The sequence below is a fragment of the Gorilla gorilla genome, chromosome X (assembly GCF_029281585.2).
Source record: "Gorilla gorilla gorilla isolate KB3781 chromosome X, NHGRI_mGorGor1-v2.1_pri, whole genome shotgun sequence".
Taxonomy (NCBI): Eukaryota; Metazoa; Chordata; class Mammalia; order Primates; family Hominidae; genus Gorilla; species Gorilla gorilla.
In genome coordinates this window covers 121,127,267-121,151,703 of record NC_073247.2, presented here as the reverse complement: position 1 = coordinate 121,151,703, position 24,437 = coordinate 121,127,267, and the positions used below count along the sequence as shown (strand labels likewise).

General features: G+C 41.6%; 1 protein-coding gene across 1 annotated transcript in view; it reads left to right on the top strand.

The window, feature by feature from the left end:
• The window catches only part of GUCY2F (guanylate cyclase 2F, retinal), a 109,595-nt gene extending 85,742 nt beyond the window's left edge, over nt 1-23,853 (top strand). Inside the window, exons 12-20 of the mRNA XM_004064696.5 lie at nt 916-1,064; nt 3,354-3,517; nt 4,308-4,500; nt 7,774-7,948; nt 11,140-11,238; nt 14,210-14,304; nt 20,265-20,353; nt 20,446-20,534; nt 23,419-23,853. Of these exons, the coding sequence (XP_004064744.3) occupies nt 916-1,064; nt 3,354-3,517; nt 4,308-4,500; nt 7,774-7,948; nt 11,140-11,238; nt 14,210-14,304; nt 20,265-20,353; nt 20,446-20,533 (1,052 nt within the window). The 3' untranslated portion in view covers nt 20,534; nt 23,419-23,853. The remainder of the gene's footprint in view (nt 1-915; nt 1,065-3,353; nt 3,518-4,307; nt 4,501-7,773; nt 7,949-11,139; nt 11,239-14,209; nt 14,305-20,264; nt 20,354-20,445; nt 20,535-23,418) is intronic.
• The last annotated feature ends 584 nt before the right edge of the window (nt 23,854-24,437 follow it).

Genomic DNA, 24,437 nt, shown 5'->3' with positions numbered 1-24,437 from the left:
AGTTTGAGGCCCAGTGTGGGTTGCTGGGGATATTGAGAGAGAATGATTTTTTTTTTCCTGCTGCCAGGGAGTTTTCTTTTTGTAAAAAGGTCAGTCTGACTGCTCTAGACCTTTTGTCACTAATGGCTGTTGGGTCTGAATAGGGAGTCTAAGAATTCCCAGTTGAAGTCTGAGACATTTGGAAGCAGGACAGTGTAACAGATTGAGATTGTCTGGGTTCAAATTTGAACTCTGTCACTTACTAGCCATGTGACCTTGGGTAAGTTACTTACTCTCTTCATGTCTCAGTTTCCCTAGCTATAAAATTAAAATAAGAGTGCCTACCTCACTTGTCTGTATGTGAGAATCAGTGAAATAATGCATGCAAAGCATTCAGCACATTACTGGTATATAGTAAATATTCCACTGGAAGTGGAGTTCATGGACCGTTAACCAGGAGGATCTTGATGAGGCCTTGAATTGTTTACTGCAGTTCTTAATTCCCTTTGCCTAGACACCAGGTAGAGACCTGGACCTGGGCTGGGCCTGGGCTTGTAAGAAGAGTTAAGTGGGTCTATTGTGGGGATTGGAAGGCTTAGATGATTGGGGATGGGGGAGGGGAGCCAGGTCACTGAAGTTAGAGCATTAGAATTGACATCAGATAGGCAGTATCTAAAACCTAGCAGAAGCAGAATAAAGTGCCTAAATGATACCAAGAGTCCAACTGATTAATTTCTCACTCCTCCCCCATTGCCTAATGCAGCTTTTGCTCAAATATAATCTATATTCAGGCCACCTAAGGAGAGAGCAAAGGAGATGGCCCTTCTGTGTTATCTCCTAACCTACCCCCTTCTTGGCTAAAAGTCAGTTATCTTTGCCAAATCTTGGTCATTTTTTCAATGATTTGTAAACTGTTCTCTTCTCGCATCTGGACAGAAATCATAAACAGACTTAAGAAGCCTCCTCCTGTGTACAGACCAGTAGTTCCTCCTGAGCATGCCCCTCCAGAATGTCTCCAGCTGATGAAGCAGTGCTGGGCTGAGGCTGCAGAACAACGACCAACTTTTGATGAAATATTTAACCAGGTAAGGACTCTGAATCTTATCATTGCCCAGGAGCCTTCCTGAAGTCAGCCTACACAAGGCTAACTCCTTGGGTTCTTGTCATATTGTGGAAGGAACCTCTTGCAAGAGGTAAGGGCACTCCTCTCGGAGGAACAGCCTGGGAGTGGCTACTTTGAGGCTCTTGGTGCTGGAGTGTCATCAGCACATCCTTCAAGAGCCCAAAGATTGGTTCTAGTGTTCTTCTGTGTCTGAACCTCTGTTCCAGACCATCCACAATCTGACCTGATCAACCTTTCAGAGATGGAATTGAACCATCAGGCATTTGTAAGGCAATGGCATTGAAACTATTAGATGATGGGTATCATGGAATAGATGGGGCTCCTCACAGAGCCATGTTTACTTTGGGGATACCAGAGAACTCTCATGAGTGTACCAATTAGGTAATTTCAGGTTGTTTTTGGAAGGTCAGGAAAAATATGGAGTGTTTGAAAGGGTGTTCAAGATGGAAGAAAGAGAAAGTGCAAATGCGGCGTGCAAAAGCAGGAGATTCCTTAAGTTTCCAGGCAATGGGGTACATGAAAAGTGATAACCTTCCTCCTTAAGATACTGAATTTCTAAAGGGGGTGATTCTCTCCCTAGAAGTGGGGATTGAAAGGGGAGTGAAGGAAAGGACAGAGTGAGCCCTGCTGTGGAAGCTAAGGCGAAATTCCAATGTTGGAGCATGCAGTTTAGGCTTTGTTGAAATTACAGGACACCAAAACTGAGGGTGCTCACCATGAGTGCTGTGTCAGCTCTGGCAGAGAGGCTTTTGTGCCTGGCTGGAGTACAGCAATGAGATGCTTTATGAGTGGCAGGTATCTGAGGCGGAAAGAAAGAAAGAGTTGGATTGAAAGCCTGAGGGGCCCTGCTTATGAAGTCATCCGTGTCCCCAGCTAACAATGCCTCCATTAGCCCGGCTGAGTTTCTTGAGGACACTCAAACAGGTGTTCAATAGTATGGAAGAGGCGAAGGACCATGAAGGTCAAATTTCTAAAACCTTACCATGAGGCAGGAGAAAGAGCATTTGCCCCTGTGTTGATGCTAGAGATGTTATTTCAGAAGGCAGCAGAGAAGCCAGTGATAGATAGGGGGAGTGTACATCATGAGACTTTCAAACAAGACATTGCTATAGCTGCCCTCACTAAAATGCTTCAGTGGAAGTTTAGGCTGTCTGATGACAAGGCTAGCCACCTAACTTCCTGCAGTTAATAAAACTTAAGTGGGAGGAGGAGGAGGAGAGGGAGGTTCCCTGGGTTAGGCAATAGGGGGAGCCCAAAGCATCTAAACTGCCTACGAGGTTATCCCCAGCACTTTGATGGACCTGCAGATGTGAACCAGGCTCAGAAGGGAAACTCCTAGTGTTGGCCTTGGGGCATTAGGTGCTAGGTGGAGCATGTGTGGCCCAGCTATATATAAGAGGTTCACTGGGACAGAGCCCTAGATGTCTGTTTAGCAAAACCACCTCCGATTTTTTGTTGTTGTGAACACAGTCATGTGCATGTTGACTATAGCAGTACAGAGGGGCTACCCCTCATGATTCTAATACTATGCCTAGCTCCCTGTTACTGTAGATAGACAAGGTCCCAAAAAGCCATATTGAAAATTTGTGACATGCAGACATCTCTAAGGCATCAGGGCATAGAATGGGGGCAAAATCAGTTGAATTTTACATCACTCTGACTGACCAAAGGACAGGTGCTAGAGGACACCACTATTCTTGGACTCCACGGTAAGAAATAGGGGTTGATTTTATCACGTGGATCTTGAGCCCTCTGTAAGAGGTCAAGGAACCTCTCATTGTTCAAAAACTGGCAACATAGTGGCATTTGAGGATAAGAATGATTTAGTAGACTGATGATCTAGAAGAGTAAAATGGTACTTTTGGCCCTCTTGCCCCTTACCTCACACAAAATTGGCCTGGGCTCAAGACCAAATCCTGTTGTCTTAGAAGTGGCTACTATTCACGTGATAGCATCTCAGAACTGAAGGAGCCGGCTCAGAGCACCTTTGCTCAGGCTTGAAAGAACCAGAAGGGTAGGGGAAGAACTGGTGTAGGGGGGGGGGGGCGGGGGCAGAGGTGCAGTGGTAGTGCCCTGTAAATGGGTCAGGGTGACAGTGAGGATAGGTGGTGACTTTTCCTATTTATATCTGGGTTCACCTTTCCTGCCCTGGCATTTTAGTGGAATGGATTTGTGATAAGGGGACCTGCTCCATCATCTCTGAGTTTGATGAGTAAGCATTTTCTGGTTCCCTTTTCTATTTTACTTCCAGTTTAAAACTTTTAATAAAGGGAAGAAGACCAATATTATTGATTCTATGCTTCGGATGTTGGAGCAATATTCTAGCAATTTGGAAGATTTGATTCGGGAGCGGACTGAAGAGCTGGAAATTGAAAAACAGAAAACGGAAAAGCTTCTAACACAGATGCTACCACCGTATGTGAGAACACCTGAGGAGTGTGAATCCTTATAACAGTGTGTTCTGTTAAAAAAAAAAAAAAAGAAAGAAAAAATTACCCATCAACTAACTGCTGCCTCCCCTTGTCCTGCACCTTCTCTCCTCCTAGCGGGCTTTAGTCACACCTTTAAATCAAAGTAAAATTGGAAACCAAGGGAGCAGAGCACACATCCTAATTTTTCCACTACCTGTAGATCATGCTGGTCATTTAAGTTTTTGTGCCTTGTTTTTTCTGTGTGTCACTTCGTGACTTTGCTAGGAGGTTGACCGATTAAAAGAAAGCAGTTCTTTGAGCTCCTAGAGGAAAGTAGCAAGGTCGTTTTTCCAGGTCTTTCCTCTCTTAGCTGAAAACCTTATCTGTTGCTACAGTTTCCAAGTTTTCCAGGGCACCTTACTTATTATGTTGTAACATAATCTTCTAGGAGATAATTAAGGAAACTAGCCTCATGAAAGGGCAATCGCCTGGGAGCATTCCCCAGGGGTCTGAGTTAGAAGTATAGAGAGATGAAAAACCTCCACATGAAGGCACAGACCAGGTCTGTCCAGTGCTGTATTCCAGCACCTGGCACAGTTCCTGACCGATTGTAAGCACTTAAAACTTATTTGTAGAATAAATGAACGAATTAATGTTTTCATCCATGTAACACTTTCTTCCTCATCATTTATTAGCAGTGATTTTTAGAGGTTTATTTGGTGTATTTTTAGCAGGTGTATGTGGCATGAAGGGGGACCAGTGTCATCTTAGGAATAGCTGTGTCTGCTTTTCAGATCAGTTGCTGAATCTCTCAAAAAGGGCTGCACAGTTGAACCTGAGGGCTTTGACTTGGTCACCTTGTACTTCAGCGACATTGTGGGCTTCACAACCATTTCAGCCATGAGTGAGCCCATTGAGGTCGTGGATCTTCTGAATGACCTGTACACACTCTTTGATGCAATAATTGGCAGTCATGACGTCTACAAGGTAGGTTAATTAGCAGGAAAATATATTCCATAGTGAAATTTTTATATAAGGCCCATCCATATGTATTCCAAAATTGAAGAATACAATTTATGGAATATTGTTATTTAGGAATAACAAATTAAATAGTACACCCCTTCCATTGGTATATCACTGGAAATGAGAGCCAGGTAGAATGCATGTAATTTCCCAATTTACAAAATAGCAACTTTCGACCCAGCAAAAGATTGCCAGTCAGATTTCTTTTGAACTTTTTTTCTAGAATTGGGACTAAGAAGATGTTGGGACCAAGAGAGTTATTGCACATCAGTGGCTGAGTACTCATAGTGTAGGCAGTACTGTACTAGGCACTGAAGGGGATAAAGAGGAAGTATTGGTGTTTTGCCCATAGTTGGTGACTGCTACAGAGTTCTTCTTGGTAAGGTTTGTGTAGATCTAATACATGCTATAAAAATTTGGTCTCCTCCTTCAGGTACTGTTTTATATGGAGAGAACTTGACATTATAGCAGGGAAATATTAGACTCGAGGCTCTTTGGGATTGCTACAGGGTAACCGAAAAGCTGCCTATTGGCCTGAGGTCTGGGGAAGTGATTAATTGTGGGGTGGCAAGCCCCTGTTCCCACCTTCTCTCACTCCTCCAGCCTTTGAATTTTCACTCTTTCTATTAGAGTTTGCAAAATGACTGCATTGACTAATTTTGATGCCATGCTTCCTTACCTTTTTTTACATATGTTGTCTTGTCTCTAGGCAAAAATGACTAAAAATCTCATAGCTGTGCAGGGACATTTCTACATTGTCTGCATCATGGATACTTGTCTTATTGATGGAGAAAGATGCCCCAGGCATCCTAAACTTTAGACAGCTTCTCTGTCCCAGGACCAAAGTAGAGCTGGAGAATGAGTAGCTCCATTCATTGGATTCTTCACAGTAGTCTGAAATGTTCTAGCTCTCAAATCACACACAAGAAAGTGTGTTTATCTCAGATTAGACAGGGCCTTTTCAGGTCAGATAGAGAGCCTCAGGGCTAGGCCAAGCCACCTAAATAGGGCTCAGAAATAAACATCATACCTGTCAATCAGCAGGAGCTGCAAGCTAATCAAGAAGCACACATGGAAACCACGATGCAGGAAAAATCCATGGAATCAGAGTACCTGTCTTAACTTGTTGAACTCAAGCAGCCTGAAGAGAAAAACAAATCACTGAAAGCTAATTCAGTTGAAACTAAAATCAAAGATGATTCAGCGTGGGCTGTAACACAGCTACTGGTTTAATCAATCCAGCTGATTCTGTTCAGACAATTGTTGGGGGTCTTAGCAATAGGCCATTAGATATTTTGGTACTTAATGGTTGCAGTAGGGAGTTAATGGGCTGTTCTCAGAACAGAGCAGGGCTATATAAATCCAAAAATGAAATTTATTTTTTTCAGCCCTATTTATTAAAAACAGCACAGTGCAAAGGAAATAAAAATTGAACCAGCAGCAAATGACCAAACTCATTTGTGTTTTTATTTTCTTTACCTGTAAAATTTGAATCACCTCCCCTGGTACTTGATAATCTGAAATGGAAGTGAGAAGGCTACTGTAGAATTATGAAGTTAGTGATTCAGTTTCAGTTCTCCTGCCACTATCTGCATCCCAGTTGCACCCTTTTCTAAACCTCCTTTTCCCTCAGCATCCTTGTGTTGACTGACACAACCCACAATTTTCCACAGCAGTCTGTACACCAAGACCATGCATGCCCATACTCCCTGCTCTTCTAATCTCCTCATCCATATCCTTGGGGCCTCCTGGGTGACTGACTCATCAAAGCTAAAGGGTCAACAACTAATCTCTGATAATGGCCAGCCACTGACTTCCCCTTGCATGTAGCATTTACATTGTAATCCTTCCTTCCTGTGTGCAGGCTGGCATGCCTATCTGAGGGCAGGTATCCTTTCCTCAAATTGCACAAGGTAAGGGAGACCTTGGATGGAAACATGTTGAGGCAGAAAGTCCTATAGATTGAAAGGATTATTGTTATTGGCTATAGTAATTCATGATGAGGAGCCTATTGCTGATTGCTAAACTTCTTTCTCTGGAGCTGAATCATACCCACAGTTCCAGGGCTGGTTTCAAGACGTACCTATTTGATAATGATGATGATGATGATGATGATGATGATGATGATGATAATGTTGATGATGATGATGGTGATAGCTTGAACTAATTATATATTATCATCCAATAGGCAGGTTTTAAATGCTTTGACATATATTAAATTATTTATTCCTTAGAAAACCCTACGAAGTTTTTACTATCATTATCACTATCTTACAGATAAGGATACTGAAGTACAGAGAGATTAAGTGATTTGCCCATGGCCACACAGTTTGTAAGTGTTGAATCTTAAATGCTAATCAAGATGGTATAACTTCAGAGTTTCATGTTCTTAACTGTTGTATTCTGTGAGTGCAGTTCTCTGGGAACACATGGGTTTTAACTGGATTCAAACTTGTAGTAACACAGTCTGACTGGCGCATTTCATAAAAAGTCCCTTCAGCTTAGTTATTTTTTGGATTTACCCAAAAAGTTTCAACTTACTGGTTATCTAAAAGAGTGAGCACACTTCTGTGGGGAAGGTGAGGAACATAGATTTGGCTTTATTTCCAAGTGTCCAGCCCTAACCGTCCCCTGCAAAGCAGTTGAGGGCCAGTACTGCTGCTCCTCAGGGAGGTAGCAGTAGGAGAGGAGGAGGTAACTGGTGGAAAGAGACTCAGTTCTCATACCCAATAGGCCTGCAAAACTAACATCATCGTATTAGCAAGGCAAAGCAGAGGTAACAGGCTTGTTCTTCCTTTCCCCTTCCCTATATTTTCCTTAAGGCTACCCTAACTTATTTACCCCAAATAATCTATAGAAACATTTGCTGGGAAGCATCATAGGCACCTTCTCCTAAGATGCTCCCCCATGGACACCCTAGGGACAGTCCCAGAAATCTCCCTTTTCTCTTCTCCCCAAATGTCTCAGAGCCTGGTATTTTTCTAAGGTCAATCAGGAGCCTGTGAGGTAGCTACACTTATTTCAGAATCTCTTGGTGTGGGGCCTAGACTTCAGTATTTTTAATAAAGCTCCTTAAGCAATTCTAACATGCAGCCAGACTTGTGGATCATTGACAGTCCCTCTCTGCCTTTCTCACTTTACAACAAGACCACCTGGCCTCCATTACACCCTTACAGCTCTGTGCTAAAAAGAAGCACAAATAAGTTGTTTGCTAATTCTATTTTTCCTAATTCCCAGGTGGAGACCATTGGAGATGCCTACATGGTGGCTTCAGGCCTCCCAAAGAGGAATGGCAGTAGGCATGCAGCTGAGATTGCAAACATGTCCTTAGATATCCTGAGCTCTGTGGGCACTTTCAAGATGCGGCACATGCCAGAAGTGCCAGTCCGAATTCGAATTGGCCTTCACTCAGGTAATAACCAGTTAAAGTAAGAGGAAACATTCTCATGCGCCTCTAGGAAGACTAAAAAAGAAAGGGAAAAAGATAGCTCTCCCCTGATTCCTGGCCACTGGATTATCCAGGTGTCCGGGCTGCATAATTCCTTTATGCCTACCCAAGTTTACTCTCCTCCCAGTACCTGCACTAACACAGTGGGCAGCAGCTCCTTGTTCCAGGTACTAAACTCTTTTAATCTACCATTTTGGTTAGAGGCAATATTTCCATGTTTGACTATGCTACAAGATCAACAGGTATATGTTGTAGTTAGGATAATTCATTTAATTAATTAAAATCCCTACTTCTGAACTATTTTCCTCCCACATTCATTACCTACTAGCTCCTCTTGCTTCTGTATCCACTCCCCACCTTTTTCTCTCTGCTCTGCTCTTCTAGGCTCCTTTCCTTCCCCCATCCTTTTCACCCCTTTCCTACCAAACTTCTTTAAAAAAATGAATGACATCCACTGTGCCATTTCTTCACTGTCCACTCCCTCCTTAGCCCCTTTGTAATCTGACTTCAGTTCTCACCACTTTCCCCCGTCCTTGTCTGCCTTTACCTCTGCAGCATGTGGAATTCATGACAAGCCTCCCTAAAATGCTCCTCAATTGGCTTTTATGACATGCTCCTCACTCTGTGAATGCTGCTTTTCACTTTATTTACTGGTTCTCTTGACTCTTCCTGTTCTCTAACATTTTCTGCAAAGCTCTCAGTCTTGTGATCTTTTTGCTGTCTGCATGTCTCACCTCTAATTTATTACTCAACCCACAGCAACCTGACTTTCATTTCCTACCATTGTCTGATAATTCCTTTTGTCTCTAATTGTCCCTTATATTGGTCTTCTCCAGTGTTCTGTCAGGATCCACTGTTTTTCTCCTCCTACATACTCTCATGGGTGATCTCATTCATATCTGTGGTTTAACTACCACTTGTACGCTGATGACTTCCAACCCCACAGCTTTAGTGCAGTCTTCTCCCTTAAGCTTCAGCCTTCTATATCAAAATTCCTGCTGATATGCCCACCTGAATGTTCCACATGGACCTTAGACTCGACACATCTGAAACAGAATTATTTTTTTACCCATACAAACTTCCTGCTCTTCTTATATTTATTCTCTATTTCAGTTGGTGGTACCACCATTGACCTAGTTACTCCAGTTAGTCTTGAGAGTCATTCTCTTTGACTCCTCCCTTACTCTGACCTTTAACGTTCAACTAACTACTAAGTCTCGAACACTCTTTACCTTTTAAATATTTATTGATCTCTCGTCTCTTATTCACTCTCACAACCCAAGCCTGGGACACCAAGATCTCTTACCTGGATCACTGCAATAGCATCTTCTTGCTTCCACTCTTGCCTCTTACTATCCATCCTTCTCATAGTCATCAGCATAATCTGTGTTTCCTTGTCTGTCCTTCCATTAGGCTTTAAGCTCCTTGGTGGCAGGAAGCATATCTTACTCATGTTTGTATCCAGAGTTCTTAGCACATAGCAGGTGTTTGATTTTTTCTTTTAGAGAAAAGCCCTCATCCGTCATTTGTGCTTCAGTTTCACATTTCCAACCCCCCTCAGCATACCTCTTCTTGTAGGGTTCACCATTATTTCAAATTTAACATATTTAAAACTTCAAGTCATCTTTTCCCACAAATCAGCATAAACTCACAAGCTCATGGCAATTTTCTCATGGTTGTCAATCAGACAGCCAATAAATCTGTCTCTCTTATTACTTCTTCATGGCCATCCACTTCTTATCATTGCCTCCTTTTAAGTACTTTGTGCTTGGATTACTGCAGCAGCCATCTGGAGGGTTTTACTCGTTTTACATTTTCCCCTTTCAATGCATTTTATACACTGATCTGAGAAAAAAGATCATGCAATTCCTTGCTCAAAATTCTCTAGTGGTTCAAGATCCTCCATCTTGTACAACCCACTTAATCCAACCTTGTCTCCAGTTTCTTGTGAGCCATGTGAACTAGGCAGACTGTTCTCTCTAAGAGCTTCCCAAATTCCCTGTACAATCCCGACCACAAGCCTTTGATTTATGTCCCTTTTCCACTGTTCAAATCCTACTCACCCATCAAGACCTAGATCAAATCCTGCCTTCTCCACTGGACCCTTCTTGACTGAGTCAGGTCCTAATAAGCACCTCCTCCCATTTTCTGAGTTATTATAGCACCTCTGTCTGTGCTTCTTGCCTCAGCCATATGTTGTCTTGGGTTACTGCTTAATTGCTTCCTCTTTGATAGTATCTTCTCTTCAATTAGACTATAAATTCCTGGAGAACTGAGACTATGTGTTACATTTCTTTTTTATTCCCCTTGGTGCCTAGCCGTAAAAACAGAGCAGAAGGCCAGGCATGGTGGCTCATGCCTGTAATCCCAGTACTTTGGGAGGCCGAGGTGGGGGGATCACTTGAGCTCAGGAGTTCGATACCAGCGTGGGAAATATAGTGAGACCCCCATCTCTTTTTAGGAAAAAAAAATCAGAGCAGAAACCAGAAAGTTGAAGGTGAAGAAGTTTCTGGATACTCCCAAACTGACTTTTCAGTACGGCTGCTGAAGTTTTCTCAATTACCTTGAACACTTAACACAGCCATATTAAAACGTAAGAACAAAAAATTCTAAATGCAAAATATCCTTTGATTATTTATACATACTGCTTTTCCATGCCCCAACACAGATAATTGAAAGTCAGCTCTATTTGTTTTCAGATTTTTGAAATGTTTTAGAATAATTCTCTTGATAGACACAGTTTGGGAACCAGATAAACCCGTGAAAGCCTTTCTTCCCACCCTAAGGCACAAGAAAAAGTCACATTTTTTTCCTTACAACAAACATGTTTGGACCCTGAGTCCCTGCCCAGGCCTTTCTGGTTTGGGTTTGATACTTGTTTGTCCCTGTTGACAAATATAAGCATCTCAGGTGTAACTGTTACGTGGAACAAAGGTATAAATCAGAAGGGCAGTCATGTCTGCATTGTTATAAATTTGCTTTCTTGTAGGGCAAAGAGTTCATTACTCATTATGTCTTTCTTCAGATTCACAGAGCTATATGATGGCAACTTTTATTCTTTTACAAAGATACATTCCTTCCTCTTTGCACTATTCCTCTATTAGCATTGGGTGCATACCTGTTGACTGTAATTCCAACCCCCTGCTACTCTATAGGGCCGGTTGTTGCTGGAGTGGTGGGCCTCACCATGCCCAGATACTGCTTGTTTGGAGACACTGTGAACACAGCTTCTCGGATGGAATCTACAGGCTTACGTGAGTACCTAATAGAGAGATGGATAGGATGGCACCATTCTGCTATTGAGAAGGTGATTCTTCTTCAGAGAGGTGAAAGAGAGCAGGGTACTTGATGTTTCAATGTTTTAAAGAAAAATAAAAGATAATTTGAGAAGATTAAGATTCATCACACATTTTCCTGGTCTCTAATGGCAAACCAGTAGGGGGTGATGTTGGACTGAACATGTACGTTTCTTGCTCTAGAAATGAAGCTGTAGCTAAGTGACACCAAAACAGCCACTCAATTTGATAAAAACAACTAAAATAGTATTTTGGGTAAAGAAAAAAATTGGCCGGGCTTGTGGGTTTGTGGGAGTCATGTTGAGAAAAGAACTACATAAGGGACTGATATTTTCCATTTTTCAACTAGTTTGTGGAGACGCACTGAAGCCAGCTGCCTCCCAGTTGGCTGCTGTTTGCTGTTGCAGTCCCCTTTTTGAACCAGTTAGGACCCCAGGAGTTCTGGCTTCATCAAATAGCCTCTAGAATTTAGCTAGCAATAATCCCTCAATCCAAGTAGCTTGGAATTCTGAAATAATTTATTGCAACTTCCCTGTATATAAAACCCTTAGCTTCTATCTAAACAGACATACTATCAAAGATACCATTTCTTCTCTGCTTCTTTGGAAAGAAAACTGTACAAACCATATGCCATTTGTCTGTTGTTTGTAAGATGCTGGCTCAACTCTTACTTGGTTATTTACTGCCACTACAGAATCACAATGTGCCTTTTGCTTATATCATGGTTGAGCAAAGCATTTTTTATGCTACTATAGGAAAAGCATAGAGAATAACATTAAATTCTATATGCAGTTTTCATTTTTCATGGATTTTGTACCAAAAAAGGGAAGAAACCACTTAAGCCCTTAGAAGGGCTTAACTCTGGCAAGACAAGTTCTTCCCAAGCTTCAGCAATGTACTCAAACTAGTCCCTGATGTTATGGTGGACTGTATCACAGTGGGTGGTGCCCTGTCTGACCCCACTTCCCATCACTCATGTGTAGAAACAGGCTTACACAATGGGTCCAGTCTTAGTCAATCTAGCCTGTGCTGCCATGATTAAGGAGGCAGTATGGAACTTAGGAGCTGTTGTCAGAATAAATTTTCTGACATCTGGGAAAGTCTTCAAACTCCTTAGATATGGCAGAGGCCATGGAAGTAGTCATCCAGGAACTGCTGCATTAATATGACTTTGCATATGACTTTACTCTTGAAGTGCAACCCAAGATGAAGTGAAATTTATCATGGAACTGCAATGCAGATTTGGCACAGTATTCTGGACTGATGTAAGCTTGTAGAAGGCTGAAGTCATATTCTGGTCTGAACCAGGGAAAACTCCACACATTTCACATTGGAAATACAAAGTTGAGACCAGAAATTGAATTTTGAGATGTAGACAGCACCTTGCCCAGTGATCAGCTAGAACGAAGAAAATGGAGTGAATCACCCACAGCAGGTGTTTATTAAGCACTGACTGTGCAAGGAAGTTATTGTGAAGCATACAAAGAAGTATACGCGTGTGCTCTCTGTGCTAAAGGAGCTGGTTAATGTGCTTTTCTAAAAGCTAATGACTATGACCCAAATATGACATTAAGCTCCACAACTGAATGGAGATCTGTAGAGAGGTAACCTCTCCTCACATTGGATATGAAATCAGGACATGTCACATATCTATTAATAAAAAAATTATTTCATCAATATCTCCTTTGTGCTCAGTTGAAACCACTGAGATTCTGGAATGGAAGTGACTCGTGACCCAGTCCTGGAGTGATTCTCCCTACCATACAAGTGGATGGTAGTTGGTATGAGCTATCTCTCTTTTAAGCTGTGTGTTCCCTACCATCAAGATTACTCTACTGAAAGGCTCCCTGAAGACCAGATGCTTGTGGGATGCACACATAGGACTGGCTAGGAATACTGGCTGGGCATGTGTATTTTAGGAATAGGACAACCTTTTTTGAGTAAGGGCTTTGGGTGATCATGAGTTAATGAGGAAGACACAAACAAACAACAGTACTGAGCTATCAAGAGAAAGAAAGTCACTGTGAGTATACACAGCAGAAACTCCTTGCAGTTCTCTCCCGCCATGCCTTCCTACTCAGGTTGTAATCAGCTTTTTTTTTTTTTAAATGATTTTCTCAAGCATGTGTGAAAACTAGCCTTGGACTTTTATTTAAGACTCAACTTCAACAAGGTCTCACTTCATAGGGTGACAGTTTTTAGAAATGTCAAGGATCTTACCTGAGTGAACAAGTGATTATTCTTAATCAAATAATTACCCTTAGGTTCTAAATAAAATTTTAACGTGGCAGTTCCCTATGTAAATCTCTTATCCCAGATTGAGATCGTTGGTTAGAAAATAGTACATTCATGTGTAAACACAGCTAGGTGCCCCCACCCAAACGTCAGCTATAAATGTACAGTCTTCATAAAATATTTGTTGAAAGAGTTCTTGGGATATTTCTCATTGATGTTTTATTTTTAAGTATAGCAATGTTGAGAGAGAGTTGTAAGAATGCATATGGAAAAGACATCCTTTTGCCTCTTAAGATATGTAAAGCATGAGAGTTCAGCCATAGTAGCAGCCTGTGAAAGAAGCTGCTGAAGTCAAACTTTCTTCAAATGACGTCACGTTTCAGCTGAGAGCACAGTAGATGCTGGTTTCTCCATCTCAACCTTTGAGTTAAATTAACACCTTTCTATTGCATGGCCTTTCATTTAAGATAGTGTCTAGGAGGCTGATAGGTGCTACAACTAATGCCTTATTTGGGCCTGGTGAAGAAGGCCATCACTCCCGCTCCTCCTCTTGTGAAACCCTAAGTAAACCTCTCTCAGGACGTTGCTAATGGTCTAGTTCATTTACAAGTGAAGACATTTATTACATTGACATTTTCTCATTAATTCTACCAGTGAGAAAGGAGCCCAAATCATGTCTCTCCTTCTTTTGCAGCTTATCGCATTCATGTCAGTCTCAGCACTGTTAAAATTCTTCAGAATCTGAGTGAGGGCTATGAAGTGGAGCTTCGAGGAAGGACAGAGCTCAAGGTATAATGTCTTTATGTTTTTTGAGCCAAACTACTTGGATATACCTGCTTCTGGAGAGGTCATGGTCTGCTGAAAGAGTTTACCTGGGAGTCTGAGACTCAGAGCTATAACTTGGGCAGAATCTTCAGCCCCATTTGGGGTTCCCAAAATATTGCTCCATTTTGCCTCAATTTTCTTCTCTTTAAAATATGGCTACAGTGGGGAGGAGTATTGAGATTTTTTCTGCATTTTTCAGACTGTAAGTTGTATCTTTCTCTCTTAAAGAACTGCACAGAATTTGGCTTTCCAATGAGCTGCACTATTATTTACATTTTCTAACCTACATTTTTTCACTCTTTGGCAGTGCCAGACATTGTTCAATAAGCCATAGTAATTGTGAGTTTGGATTTTCTATTCACTTTCTCAGTGGCCACCCTTCCTGGGTGAAAGGCACCCATTGGCACACTATTTGCAGAGAGACTTTTTCTTTCCCTAAGAAACCAGGAGGAACAAAGTCAGTTTCTATGAAAGGCAAACATTTTGTAGCCCCTTTTTCCCTGTTAGAGTTATCACTTGACCTGAGATATAGGATTAGAATAATTTTAGTTTTCTTTTTTTGCCATTTCCACTGTGTTCTATTTATCTATTTCTGAATGACCCAAAGACCACCGGTTGACCCAGTTGTAAGAGAGCTCAGTGATATAATAATCTAACTCCCTCATTTTCAGATGAAGACCAAGGTCCAGAGAGGTGAAGTAGTTTGAGCAGGGTCACACAGTCAACTGATAGCAGAATCAGGTCAAGACTCAGGAAGCCTGACTTCCTTTTTAGTGACCTTTCCATGACACCATGCTGCATAAAGATGATTTTCTCAGTGACTGTTTTTGGGCAAAGCAAGAGCAGGGCACTAAGTGATGCACAATTAGCTTCTGACTTTGGCATTCCTTTTCTAAACAGTGGCAAGTTACACGTGGCTAGATTTCAGACGTTAAAGTTTGGAAGGTCTAATTCTAGTTGACAACTTCCTCCTATGGCTAGTCCTAGTTTTTTCCTTCCAATAGGTCATTAGTATCTTCCAGGAGGTTGGATGAGTCACTTACAAGGGGACAGAGGCTCCTTTCCCACCTCTTGCAGAGAACTCAGACAGTAAAATGTTGGGGACAGGGATATTACTTGGGCAGCGAATCTAACTGTCCAAAGCTTTTGTGATCCTTCTATACATTCTGTCATATTTCAACAGAGGAGTAGAAATGCAGCTTGGTTTCCTGAAGACCTTTTCCTCTGCATTGCTGGGCAGAGACCCCTCATTTAAAAGCTGAAGAGTTGCCACTTTTGAAACTGAAAAACGAAAATGCATCCCTGTCCCAATGGTTTTTATTGTCCCACAAATTCAATTCAGGAGCACTCACATCTTTGGGTGTTTCAAGTACAAAATCAGGACTTAACTTCAAAAGGGCCCTTTGCAGCTTCATGGTTTCCCCAACCCCAGGGAATCTGGGAACATTTCACAGAAAGTTGGAAGAAGAGCCTTTCTCTGATGCCACATTGGGCCTGGATTATTGTTGTGGCAGGGTCCTTATGAGGAGGAGAGATTAAGAGGGAAGAGAAGAGGAAGCCTCAGAGGAAAGGAAGGGGCAATGGGAACAAGGAAGAGGAGAGGAAGTAAGGCCCAAGGAAAGGTCAGGAGAGGAGGAGAGATCCTTTCTGTGTCTGTACCCTCTACCTCCCCACCGGAAACAGGTGTCGTACTTTGCATCATAGGGGCTGGGGATCATGGGGTTTCTGGTCCACCAGGGACATGCAATATACCCCCAATAAGACCATGTCGCCAGCACACTTCAGAAATTCTGATTCAATATTTTCACTCCTCATCCACTCTGTGCTACTGGAAGCAAGAGTTGCTCCAGTACATGGGGCAGAAATATCACATTTGATGGTGGGCCCGGTGTGATTTCAAAGTTGATGGCTAGAAATGTCTTTTCCTTCTAGCTGACTGATGTTTGAAATTCCTCCATTAAAGCCTTTTCTCTTGGGCTCAAGGTTTATATCCAGTAAGAACCTTCTTCTCTCCACGCCATCTCCTCCACTAGGTTGATGACACTTTACGTTATTTCCCTTAGTGGAACCAAAAACATGGATTAATTGGGTGAGAGAGGAGAACATAGGGCAGTTGAGTAGTTGGCTGGGTTGAGGTTACAAAGAAAGAGACCAAAGTGAGGAAGCTGAAGTAGCTTGGGGGAGGACTCATTTAGAGATGAGAAGCTCAGCCTCTTGGGCCCACTGCCCATTGCCCACTTCAAGCCCCTCTTGTACTATACTGGCAACAAATTATCAATGCCTAACTGGCCAGTTCTACTTTTTCAATATTTCTCTCCTGGTGGGCTAGTGATAAGTCACTGTATTACCTTTTCTTGTACATGAGTCCTGTTTCAGTCACTGTTTTTCTGACAAGTGTGGAGCTCCTTGCTGAGATTTTTGTATATATCTAGGCTTATCAGCTGTATTTACCAGAAACTTTTAGGTAGATTTACATTCTGGGGAGACTTTCTCAAATGACTGCTCTTCAGCCAGTTTATGTTGTTGCCAGAGGTGGACACTTTAAAAATATTTTGTAATTTTTTATTGTAAACTGACAATTAATAATTGTGTACTTTATGGGGTACAAAGTGATGTTATGATTTATTAATACAATGTGGAATAACTCAATCAAACTAGTTAACATAGCCATCACCTCAAATACTTAACATTTTTTTTTGTGGTGAGAACATTTGAAATGCATTCGCTTAGTGATTTTGAAATGTACAGCATTATTAACTATATTCACCATGATATGCAATAGAGCTGGAAAAATCACACATATTCTTCCTGTCTAACTGAACAGATTTTGTGTTCTTACACCATCATCTGTTCATTTCACCCACCTTTGGCTTCTGTAACCACCATTCTACTCTCTGCTTCTATTAGTTCAATTGTTTTAGATTCCAAATATAAGTGAAAACATGCAGTATTTGCCTTTCTGTGCCTGGCTTATGTCACTTAGCAAATATTCTTCAATTCCATTCATGTTGTCACAAGTGATAGAATTTCTTTCTTTTTAAAGGATGAATAGTATTCCATTGTATGTATACACTAAATTTTTTTTATCCATTCATCTGTTGATAAACAGGTTAATTCCATAACTTGGCTAATGTGCCTAGTGCTGCAATGAACATGGGAGTGCAGATATCTTTTTGACAAACTGATTCCAATATTTTGAGTAAATACCCAGAAGTGGAATTGCTAGATCATATGGTGATTCTACTTTAACTTTTTGGAGGAATCTTCATGCTGTTTTCCATAATGGCTGTACTAATTTACATTCTAGAAGTGGGCACTTTCTGAACTTGTCTTTGAATTCTGGGGTTAAACAGTATTTGGTTCTCAGGTTCCTAAGTATTAGTATTTGTTTTATTTTCCCCAGTCTTTCCCACTCATACCCCAACCCCAGCATACACACACAAGCAGTGTGTGTATGAGCATGTGTATGAGCACACACATGCACACACACCAGCAATTGAATTAAGAAATAGTGAGATTGTATTGACAGATCCATGAAGGTCAGAAAGTTTTAGCCTCAAATTCTTGCCCCATCACCGACTTAATGTCTGACATCAGACAAGTAATTTCACCCTCTCTCTGTGCTTTCATTTGTCCACATAGAGGCCTCATCTGACTTGTAGTTATCAGGAAGCTCATTAATCTCACAAGCTTCAAATTTCCCAATAGTTGCTTTTTGGCCTCTAGATCTGCCTTTTGACTCCAGTGTGTTGGAGAAGCTTTGTGGTATGGAAGGAAGAGCATTTAAAATTTGGTGTCTAGTAGAGCTGGTTTCAAGTCCCAGCTGTGCCTATTTATTGACAAGTCATTTAATCTCCAGGAATCTCAGTGTCCCCATTCGCAGAATGAGATTAATAATTAACCTACATTCCAGATTTTTGTGAGGATTAAATAAGATAGGAGATACCAAAATGTCTCATAAGCATCATGCCAAAGTAAGATGCTCTTATTTGGGGGATCTCTAGGACTGCTTGGGGATTGATATTGGGTCAAAGAGTTTGGTTCAGGCTTTAGTTGCTGCCATACTTGTTTTCTCTCTTTTTCTCCCTTTAGCAAAATTGTGGAAGTCAGGTAGGTAAACAGAGAACTGGGATTCTAAGAATTCTTTTGGATGGACTCCAAAACCTCAGAGAGCCCCTGGAGCTCCCCTGCATACTCTGATTTGGAAGCTTGCCTGAGTCCACAACACTTCTATCCTCTTTTGCAACCATTAGTTTTGGCATCCCAGTGTGTCCTAAGACCCACCCAAATCTTTGGACAATCCCTCTACAAAGCTCCCTTGGGGATTGGCATGCTGTTCTGTTAGCCTCTAGATCTCAAGACAAACAGTCAAATATGGCTGAGGGTGGGGGGCCCTTGAGTTTGAACTTTAATAGCATGTTTTTCCAAAATAAGATCCAGTGGTGTCTTGAGTATTCCAAGTGCACAAGGGCTGAGAGTTTCAATTAATGAAACAGTCTGATTATTTACTGGGCAACTGTCTGTATAAGACACTACACTAGGTACTGTGTAAAAAGAAAAAGCTTTGGAATCAGAGGAGTTGGGCTTAATGTGTTTAGAACCTATAACATGGCCTAATGGTTGTGTTTAACTGTACTGTGAGTTCCTTAAGGACGGAGCCATCTCTGTATTCCCAGCCCTAGTACAGGAGGAGTGGAATAAATGAAAGAATGAGTGATGGAATATATTTTCAAGTTGCTTACCTCTTCTGAAAACAGAGTGGGCTCAAATAGTCCAATTATTTGAACTATTTGAGGCTTAGGGAGAGTCTGATGCCAGTTAATGGAGGTTGGACTATAGTGGTATGCTCTTTCTACTTGCCTCATAGAAGGCTTGTTCAAGCCTTGAATCAAATATTTGCAAAATGCTTTGAGATTCTCCAATTAAATGTGCTGATTATTATGGTTTTTGTCATTATTGTTAAGGGATAAATATATGTGATATAAAATAGGGAACAGTGGACTTGATATTTAAAGGGGTAAATCTAATTGGAATTTCTAAGTTAAACAATTCAGAACTGCTCCAAATGAGAGCTGCTGAGAGTGAGACCATATTCCAGATTAATGAGTTGGAAACACATCCCATCACTTTTCTCAGTCTTGGTAAAAACACTTTTTTTCTTATGGATTAGAGGAAATGAGAGAACAGATGAAAGAGAATTGAAAGGAGGAGAGAGAAGCACATTGAGAGGAAAGTTTACTGGAAAGAGAGAAAGGCAGAACAGAGGCAGAAAATTTGACTCCTCTGAGGTCATCACTCAGGCCCTGGGGTGACTAGCTTGAGTTTACACTCCTTTTCTCTTCTGAGACCTATGGTTCTTGACAACCAAGTAACTGACGTATAGATGGAGGCCAACCTGGGGTCTTACCCTACCTGTAAGAGTCCCTTGGCTGGAAGAAAAGAACACTGCACAAATGTAGACCTCTCAAAATAGCCAGGATAATTTAGGCTTAAAATTTAACAGCCTGTTTTCCATTTCTACTCTCTTTTTGGGTTTGGTGAGAGCCATTGAATGAGAGGGTAAGCGGGTAGGTAGAATCTGAATATATGTACTCTAGATACAGAAGACAATGGCTTACCTAATGCCAAAAGATCAGGGCACAAATGATAAGCAAAATCTTCAACTGAGCATCCAGACATTTGGTTGCTGTCAAGCCAAACATCCACACATTCCCAATGATGAAGCTGTATGGTGGCGGTAGACAAAACATCTGGATGACAGCTTGATATAGTGTTCACTTTTCATCTGGCTGCTCTGGCTCAGCCCCGTAGGGAGGAAGACTCCAGGGAGTGGTGAGGCAATTTCTGAGCCAACGTGAATGCTTATATTCTTTTGGAAAATTGATTATAGCAGGCTTAAGATTTTTTATGTTTTCTATAATAAGGGCAAAGGCACAGAGGAAACCTTCTGGCTGATTGGGAAAAAAGGCTTCATGAAGCCCCTTCCTGTGCCCCCACCAGTGGACAAAGATGGGTAAGTTGAGTTCACATTTAATTGGAGTCTTCCTATGCCATACTCTGCCACACTTTCTTCACTACCTATTTGATGTCTCCCCTGCCCTGCAGGCAAGTGGGCCATGGCCTGCAACCAGTGGAGATTGCAGCCTTCCAAAGAAGAAAAGCAGAAAGGCAGTTGGTGAGAAACAAGCCATAAGGTAATGGCCAGGAGGAAAACAGAGCACAGCAGCTTGCCAAATTTTCAAATCTGGGGCTTCCTTTGGCATGCGTGCCAGTGTCAGCCTACACTCTGTTGGCATAGTGTGATGGAGCTGGAGAATTTCCAAGCTCTAATAAAATGGGTGAAAACCTTGTTGTGGGGAGGCCTGCTGCAGGGTGAGCTGCACCTGTGGGAAATTGTCTGCCCTGGCCCGAGAGAGACCCTTACCTCTTGCCCTGACAACATATTTGAATGCTAACAAAACTGGCCTTGCTATCCAATTATCAGGCAGGTACACCTGTCTCTTTTATTGTTGAGCACCTGGGCCACATGGTGAGCCACATCAGATCTTTAGAGACTTACATCTGTCTAGGCAATAGCAGTAGGACTACCTGCTATTCCTGGGATCTGTTGGCAAGACCACCTTGGAGGGGATGTTTATGTCATTTCCTCCGGAGGCACTGCCTGATCCCTTTCAAGGGATCAATTTTGCCAACCAAAATAAGACTGGCTACTCTTTGACTGCCTGGCTTGTATTCAGGACAATTTCTCCCATCCTTCCTCCCCTACTAGGATGGTACAATTCTGAAGCAGCAACAACCATCTAATTATCAAGAATTCTCTCCACATATTTATCGGTATTTATCTCTGAGGAATCCATTGTGTTCTTGGGCTCTTCTCAGTATCTCTTCTCTTCTTTATCATGTTTGCTTTTTTTTTTTTTTAAATCTTGCTTTCTTATTCTCTCTTCGGCCCTAAAACACTTTGCTCCCTCCACATATCCTTGGAAATCACAAGATTCTAAGGTAAACATTAAGGCATCTCCACATACTCCTGCTCCCTTGTTCTCTAACATGTCCCAGAATAATCACAATTCTAGCAGCCACTACTAAAGGCATCCACATACTTTCATATTCTCCCACTGGCCTCTGATGACTTTGTTGATTCTTTGTGACTGTTTCTGTCCTAAGGAAACCCCAATGCATCTTCATTTCTACAACAATAACAGGTACCCTGAACTAGTCGTAAACATTTATGCATCACAAAGGCTTCTGTATTGAGTGTGTGGCTCTTCTGCAGCCTCCTGAATCACCCTCTGACTCACTGACACCTGGGGTCAGGATTTGTTCTACAGTCTTCCAATTTCCAGAAACATTCTTTCCTGTGATTAGGGAAACACAGGAACAACCTCTGACACAGACAGACACACACACAGATCCAGACACATACTCTCTAGCCTCTTTCTCTCTCTCTCTCTCTGCAGGAAAGTGTTTGGAAGCTCTTGAAGGATTTATCCCTTTGGAAGGGTAGTGTGGCATTGGAGGCACTGTACAAGAACCCATCCATTCCTAAGAATGTGTTGGAGTTTGCAGCAGAAAATACTGCAACTCACTTACCATCATTGGCTGTGTGATTGGTAGTGCTTTCCTGACATGCAGATGAATGTTGCTTAGGTCATTTGTAAATTCACTCATCTGGAACCCCTTGACAGAGGGCCAGCTTATGTGTACTGTAGATATATGGAACAGATTGAAGCCATTGGGTCAAGAGAGGATTCCATCCCTGGTCCTGGCCTCATTAACACATGTACTTCAATCAGCATGTTAACTGACCACATGGCCTTGGTGGCTTATACAAATCACAAAAATCCCCAAGAAGTACATCCCTGACAAATTTCAGAAGGCTTGTCCTAAATCCAAGCACTCCTCTGTTGCTGTTACTTGCTAACACCACCTATTCCAGAATGTTTCCAACTTTCTGTGAATTTACAGGCTGACACTTACTGGGATAGACCCAACTTACAAAAGACCTATGATACCTATGAATGCCACTGACTTGCTGCCACCATCATAAGAGATGTTGAGGAAAAACTTGAAACCTTCAAGAGAGCCCTGTGGGGTTGGCCAGGGAGGAAGAAAAACTGCTATGAAAGGGGGCACAGCTTTGGTGAAGTGATTACAGGGGCTGCCTCTCAAGCAGGGCCCTACACGTCACCTGATAACTCTTATCTTGTGTCCCCAAATATCCACTACTTCTCAAACCTGGTTTTTGTATCATCTGGTTACTTTCCATAAAATTTCACCTACTGAGGTTAATTTTGGGCTGATAAGCCCCCTCTTTTAATCATAGATGTGCTTTTTTGAGGGTGAGAAGCAATTAATCACCCATATCATAATGAAGGTGAACTGAGCTAACTGTTCAGGAGGACTTGGCAGTTTCATTTTGATTAGGACAAGGAGAAATGGGGAAGTTGGCAGTTTTGAAGAATAGAGGGTCACACTGGCAGGCTTGGGATAACACAAAAGCAGTGGATCCCTGGGAAATAGAAGAAGGGTGAAAATAAGTATGAAGGTGGAAAAGTTAGCTTAGATTCCACCTCTTTTAAACCTTTCGAGTCTTTATTGGACTCAACGAATGGAGAGAAAGCACATTTTCCTTCTGCTATCAGGACCCAGGACTCCCACCAGAGCTTTAATATAACTCTGCTCCATGTGGGTTAAATCAGCCTTTGTGGACTGGCTAGAAACCTGACCACTACACATATAGCACTGTTACTATGGAGGAAGCCACTCCAAGTTCCAAATCATCGATTTATAAATGTGTAGAACATACCTCATTAGTAAGTTGAAGACCACCTGTATATTAACATGCCCTCTTTTTTGTTAAATTTGTAAAACCCTTGTAAATGGCAATGTCTAATTTTGCAAACCTGACACATGTAATAATGTTTATTTGTTTAACAATCCAGGAAAGTTGAGCAATTTGCAAGCTGTTTATGGAATATAGTAGTGGTGTGGGGCTTGGAATCATTCATATTGAAATCCTGTGAAAGGCCTAGGATATATAAGGTATGGTTACTGTTTTCTCTTTCTCTCGCCCAGGGGCAAAGGGCTCCAGGATTTGAATCTTCTCTTGGTGAGGCAATGGGAAAGCTCACTTCAGTTCAAGAAATTGTTCTGCCTGGGCAAGAAATTAGTGATTGACTACACCTCTGAGGATGACCTAATTCCAGTGTGAGCAGGACCCTGGGAAGTAATTTTTAAAAGTTTTGCTCAATACCCAGCTATCACTAGCAAGGCCGTATGAATGTAAACTGCAATAGATGTGAACCTTATGGAAGAGTAGAGAGCCACCTCCAAGTTTAGTCATTCCAAAGTAGCAGGCCCAACTTGGATTAAGATGAGAAGCTCTCTATTTTCACAGAAAAAAAGTAGGAGGCAGTATGTTTTCTTTTTCATTTCGTTTTAATCTCTAGAAAGTATTTAATGAACATAATTTATAACTCAGATACTATAAGATTAGTGCCAGGAAAAAAAAAAAACCTTCCAGCGAACATACATCTGAATCCCAGTCTATTGTGACCTCAATTGGCTGGAATGCATAAGGAAGAAAGAGGGAGAAGAGTCTGGTTAATTGTGTTGTTTGGATAACTGAAGGCTAAGAAGTTTCTTTGTTTTCTTATTGCTCATTTTTCAAAATCTTTCCAAAACTGTCACTGTCTCTTTTCCTAAGTTAGGCAACATAATTGGATTGTCCTTGCTAGATGAGTATTTAACTGGGACTCAGGGTAGTATTCTAAACATGACAGAATAAATGTAAGATATATTGTCAGGGTAAAAGATATAAAAATCATAGATTGAACTGAGCGATTCCCTTAAAGTTTTGTATTTTCCCTCCCTTTTCCTGCCCACCCTGCCTTTCAACCCTCTACCCCTTCTCCTAAAATAAATCCCTTTGAACATTTGTTTTTACTTTATGCTTTTAGTTTTCCAGATTCCACTTTCAAGGGGTTATTGGCAGTGGCTTGCCACAGTCACGTGGACCAAAGCAATAAGGCTTAAGTCTCAGGCATGTTTAAAATAGTTAAGCAAGCTTTTCCTCTCGTTTATTATATTTAAAA